The sequence below is a fragment of the Acanthisitta chloris genome, unplaced genomic scaffold (assembly GCF_000695815.1).
Source record: "Acanthisitta chloris isolate BGI_N310 unplaced genomic scaffold, ASM69581v1 scaffold29732, whole genome shotgun sequence".
Lineage (NCBI taxonomy): Eukaryota > Metazoa > Chordata > Aves > Passeriformes > Acanthisittidae > Acanthisitta > Acanthisitta chloris.
In genome coordinates this window covers 7,129-13,083 of record NW_008661505.1, presented here as the reverse complement: position 1 = coordinate 13,083, position 5,955 = coordinate 7,129, and the positions used below count along the sequence as shown (strand labels likewise).

At 41.5% G+C, this 5,955-nt stretch overlaps 1 protein-coding gene across 1 annotated transcript in view; it reads left to right on the top strand.

Annotated features, from left to right (window-relative positions):
- LOC103798023 (nuclear receptor coactivator 2-like) overlaps positions 1 to 4,065 on the top strand; it is an 11,753-nt gene extending 7,688 nt beyond the window's left edge. Inside the window, exons 3-4 of the mRNA XM_009070266.1 lie at positions 634 to 723; positions 3,697 to 4,065. Of these exons, the coding sequence (XP_009068514.1) occupies positions 634 to 723; positions 3,697 to 3,708 (102 nt within the window). The 3' untranslated portion in view covers positions 3,709 to 4,065. The remainder of the gene's footprint in view (positions 1 to 633; positions 724 to 3,696) is intronic.
- The last annotated feature ends 1,890 nt before the right edge of the window (positions 4,066 to 5,955 follow it).

Sequence of the window (5,955 nt, the reverse complement as noted above, 5' to 3'; positions counted from 1 at the left end):
TCTTTCCACATAACTAAGCATGACAGACCCTTTGGTTGTGTAGAAATGCACAGCTTCAATACTTTCACGTGACTGTATTCAGAAAATTGTGGAGACCATCCCTTCAGGAAAGCATGCCACTGCACGTTTTCCCATTTAATGCTGTCTTTCTCCCATTGCTTACAAACAGAAAAATAAGCATCGTTAAAACTAAGTCAGTAGTTGGGATAATTCAGCCTGTGTGTTATATCACCAGGATTTGAAAAGCTGAGTGGTTTGCAAGCAGTAAAACCATGTGTTACTGAACTTAGGAAAGTAGTTATGTGTTTTTGCTTTCAGAACTTTAGTATCAGGCATGTCCTCTTCAGGTATTACTGACCTAACTTATGGAGCCTGCTTGTAAAACATGCACAAGGGTCACAATATCAGGAATGAAGTCTTTGTTGTTGACTGTGAAGCAGAATAATAGGAGTCGAACACATGCCATGCAGGAAGGGTGCTCAGCTATACAGTCACTTTCCTGACTTCAGCATCATTTCAGAAATGGGCGTTGGTATATTGCAAGTAGCATAGTGATTTATAATACTTCTAATTCTCAGCTCTCCTCCCAATATATTTTTTGATTCATTCTCCTTAATATCTTGTTACCAATAGGTTAATGATCCTGCTATGAGGGGAGGCAATCTTTTTCCAAACCAGCTGCCTGGAATGGATATGATAAAGCAGGACGGAGATGCAGCACGGGTAAGAAATAGCGTAGAGGGGCAACAGAATTCTGAATATGCTGCGGGCTAGAATAGATACAGTATCTACAAAGTGACAAGTTCCCGGAGCGCTGGCCATTAACCTGATTGAGCCGCGCTCGCCGGGGCGGGAGGGGCAGGGGCGGCAGGAGGAGCCTGTGGGTGCGAGCGGCGCGGGGGAGGCGCCATCTAGCGGCAGCTCCTCTGCGCCCCTCCGGTCAACAGAACGGTAACGTTTTCTGCTGTTAAAGAAATTTGAATAGGGGGAATGAGGAAAATTCGTCTGAAAAGTTATCAAGATTACTGAAAATGAAGAACATGAAAGTACTGAGGATAAAATTAGCCATGCCTGTGTTTTATTGCATCCCTGTCTTTTTTTTGTACACCAAGAGTGGGAGATCTGCATAATCTCTACTGCAGCCATTTTGTGGTCACTTTGATGATTAATAAAAAGATGCAGTCTGTTCTGCTCTAGTAGAAGCTGTCATATACCAAGGCATTATTGCAGAATCCTAGAATGGTTTGGGTTGGAAGGGACCGTAAAGATCATCTTGTTCCAACCCCACTGCCGTGAACAGGAACATCTTCCACCAGTCCAAGTTACTCAAAGTCCCATGAAACGCTGAACACTTCCCTTAACTTCACTGGGCAACTGGTTCCAGTGTCTCACCACCCTAGTATCAAATCTATCCAAATATCTATCTAATCCTATCCTAATATCTAACGTAAACCTACTCTCTTTTAGTTCGAAGCTATCCCCCTTTGTCCTGTCACTGCGTGGCCTTGTCGAAGTCCTTCTCCAGCTCTCTTGTAGGGCCCCCTTTGGGTACTGGAAGGCTGCTCTAAGGTCTACGTAGTGCATTCCTTAACCAGTTACATTTCATGTGCCAGAGGAGAAAATGCCAGGTACCACTGAGGAAAGAAAGGGCATAAGGCTGTTGAGGAGGAAGCAGACTAAAGGAGGAGGTAGATTTTAAAGAATGATGGAAGAGAGAGGGAAGAGAGAGTGGATGTGACAGAAAGGGTACAAGAGAGGGTGCAGAGAAGTCAGGGTGCAGGTGGAGAGAAATGAGTGGCATGACTTTGAATGGGGAGTCTCGGGTTTAAAATTAAAATAATGGAGTCAAAGGCATGACAATGAGATGGACAGTGGCCATGCATGAGAGCAGTTTTGTCTCAACTGAAATAAAGTAACTTCTTAAAACCTCTTGCATTATTTTGTAAGGGTACGTTGGGGTGCACTCTGTGATTTTACTTTTATTCTATTAATGTAGTTCTGTCAGTGAAAATGTAGATGGTTTATATGCACCATAAATACCTATTACTGAACTTTGAACTGTAATAGAGGTTAAATAGCTACAATTTTTGTGCTCCTGAGATCTGAGGAGAGGAATGATGTGCTTCATCCCTTGGCAGTTGTGGCTTTAGTGTATGAATGCTGAGAAATTCATCCAACAAATGTTTTTCTGAAGGTACACTTGTGCCTTCTTTGCCTTATTCCCTCCTTCATGTACTTTGTCATCCTGTGACTCAAGTCTTTGTTAAATTACTTAAAAAAAATTGCAGTGCATAATTATTTTTTTAAAGTCATTGCTTTAGTGGAAGCATTTATTTAGCATGTCTGTAAAGATACTGTTTGTTAAATGTCCACCCTGAAAATAAGGACATCTTTGGATTATCACTTCCGTTTCACACTTCATCTTCAAAAGCCACTAACAGGGTCCCTGAACTGCCTCTCAGTATACTAGGAAGAAGAGTCAAAGTTTAGTTTGTCCATATTAGTCAGGGCATTAGGGATGGGAGGGCGATGTCTCTGTGATGTGGTGAAGGAAGGAGGAACAGGACTCACTCTGTTGCCTGTGGCTGGTCTCCCCCAAAGAGCTCCAGCTGGGTCAGCTGGGCTGGGAATAGCAGATGTACAAAACACAGGACCTTGCTTTCCTGAATCACGGGATAGTTCCTGACACTGACGTTTTTTGTCAATAAAGATACATTTCTAGGCCTTGTGTGAATGCAGAGGAAAGTGTGGTGAAGTCCAAAGCACAGTAAAGTCAAAAGGCAGCTTCCAGAAGGCAGCCTAGCCGCATGCACACGTGCTGGTGAGAAAGCTGCCTACTGCCAGCACTGTCCCTGAGCTGACAGGGCCTTCCTCCTGCATGGCAGGAAGCTGCGAGCAAAGAGTGCTCCACTGCCAGAGCCACGGGATGTGAGTGAAAAGCAACCCCAGGGGAGAAGGAAAATGGGTTTTGGCTGGAGTGACTCTCTGACCTGACTGACCACAGCACCCCATGGGAGGAGGCATGTGCAAGGGGAGGACAGACAGATTGCAGCCACTGGAAGGGACAGTCTTAAAACGACTGTGAAAACCACATCCTAAGGTTTTTTTAATAAGAAAGTACCAGATAATCAACTCAGCTGAAACCAGTTTGTGCTGTATGCTCTTAAAGACATTGCAAGTCTATTAGGTATGATGTAAAGGACATTTCTAGGGACCAGTAGCTGAAGGTTTCTTACTTCTTTATTCCCTTTTTCTACTATGAATCTTGGAGGGGAAAGGCAGTTATTTCCTTTGAGGGTGATGCAGCAGAAGTGCAGAGATATTTTGCACATATCCAAGAATGAGATTTCTCTTAAACCATATTGCTGTGGCTTTGTCTGGAGTTTACAAGAGGTAGATGGTCCTGAGTCATTATAATATCCATGAGAATAGGAATTAATTAAGGACCTGAGAATGCAGATAAATGAAACCCCCACTGATATCATTGGAATTAAATTGCAGATCAGTTGTATCAGTGTACATGAAAAATAGTTTAACTGTATAAATTGCAATTAAATTTCAGGTTTAAGGTATTACACCAATGTATGGTTGACAGTGGATTATGCACTCCAGCATCCCATATTTCATGACCTATCCATTTTCACCATCCCACCAGGAAGAATTCATTTGTTTTACCTTCATTTGTCTTTTTTTCAGAAATACTGCTGACCCTGAAGGTGGTTCGGTTGCTCCTTTCTTCAGCTGACTGGGCTTACGGCCCCAAATCCTTACCAGTTTGAAGAGCTGCATCTATTTGTCGTGACCCAGCTGAGCTGCCAGTGCCAGCAGCAGCTGCCTGCTGCCGCCAGGACTCAGCCCTGCCCTCCCGAGGGGAGCCGGGTGGTCGTTGCCGAGGAGCAGCCTCTTCTTTGACAGTCTGAAGCTAGCGTACAGACAGTTGCTCAGTCTGTTCACTGCATTCACCTTAGTGCAACTTAGATCTCTCCTGCAAAGTAATTGTTGACAGGCAATTTTCATAAACCATGTCAGATTGAATGTATTTAAATGTATGTATTTAAGGAAAAACAACCATGCTCTTGTTCTGTTTCTGTTTAGTTCTAGACCTTGGGGGTTTTTTTTGCTTTGTTTTCCCTGGCTTACTCAGTCTGGTGCAAAGGATTCAGTTCTGTCTGAAAACTGGTGTTTTAGACTAAGGCCTGCATTTTGGGGCAGAGAGGAGGCATGGAGGAGGGCATAGAAGCAGCATCTGGTACATATAGAGACCTCCGACAAGCGCGTTCCACTGACAGCAAGTCAGAGAAGATCAGCTGGTGCAGAAAACTATACAGACCAATTTTGAATGCGGTTAAAGTTGTAAAACAGATGAAATTTACCCTGTGAGAGGGCTGTTTATAAGGGGCGTTTTGGTTGGGTTTTGTGGTAGTGTTTATAATGCAAGTCATGAATCCAAACATACAAGTTGGTTACATTCTCATTTAATTCAATTCCTAACAATCAGTGAATCCTGATTTTTTTAACCTGGCTTTCCTGACCTCTGTCATCTTCCTCTTCTTTCTAATAGAATAAAATAACAGGTTACTCCGTTATTTCCCTAGGTGTGTTTCCAGCAATCTGGACAGCCAGTTACTGGATGCTGAACAACAAAGTTCAATGGTAATGCATGTACTGGTTATGGTAGTGGCAGAATTGGTGCATAATATCAAAGAGCTCAAGATACCTGCTTTAAAGCATGATAGTTTCTGGTTCCCATCCCCTTAGCTGGGAAAATAACAATTCCTGTAATACCTGTAGCAGATATCACTACAGACTTCACCACTATCGTGTGTTTCTGATTATTTTAAAGCAGTGTGGACTATGAGGATGTTTTGTAAGGTACATAAAATCCAGTTTGTATGTAAACAAGCAATAATTTAAGTTGAAAACTTAAGTGTTTTACTTGTATAATTTTTGTGAGATATACATGTTGTGAAGTTGATTCCAAATGAGGTACTTCAGTATTAAATTAGATATCTTCTTAGCCGTGTGTGTCTCCTGGAAAAGTGTTTTGTAAAGGATCACAATGCCTTGATTAGACCTAATTTGTAGGCTTGAGACTTCTCATTTTCTAAACCTTGTGATTCTGCTCATAATATCATTTAACTAACCTATATTATATGCAGCCACTGTAGGAACCAATTCTTGATTTTTGTATGTTTATATCCTTTCGTAACAAATCTTAGAAAAACTAACTGTTACTCAGCAGGCCACTGTTAAGGCATGTTGGTTTTTTTTCTTGCCCACTGTGGTTGGAATAATCTTTTACTATACTGACATCAGTTTCTGAGGACTCGAAATACTAAGAAATTGATGGGTTTGACCTGTTTTCTTTCTGCTAATCCACAAACTTTCTAACCTGGACGCAGATTTTTTGCTGTAATGTAAAATACAATGTGTTTTGTAATATCAGCCCTGCCTTGTGGGAGTGAAAGGTTTGTTCTGTTGCCTTTTAATTTGTTTTGATATTCAGGTGGAAGTTGAAATAAAATTGCAGCTATTCTGTGTTAAGGCTGAGGAAAATATGATAAAGATGGTTCAAAATAGGCTGTTTCTGTGTTTGTCCTTAAGGAGGGCAGTGCCACTGTTTTGGAGAAACAACACTTTTAGAAGTCGCCGTTCTCTTACCAAACTACAGAATATTTAGTCAGCTGAGCCATCCTCTAACCTGCTGGTGGGAAATCAAAATAACCATCATCCCTGAGCTCCGCAGCCTCATTGCTACAATATTGGTGTTAAACTTGCATTATATATCTGACAAAAAATATTTATAAAAGGAACTTATGAATTTGAAGGAATTAACTTCATGCACCATGAAGCGCAAATGAGTTTTAAAATCATTTTGTTTCTATTCCATTATGTTTTGGTTCTTAACCATAACCTCTGCAGACAGATTATTCTTTTTCACAGTGGACAAAATAG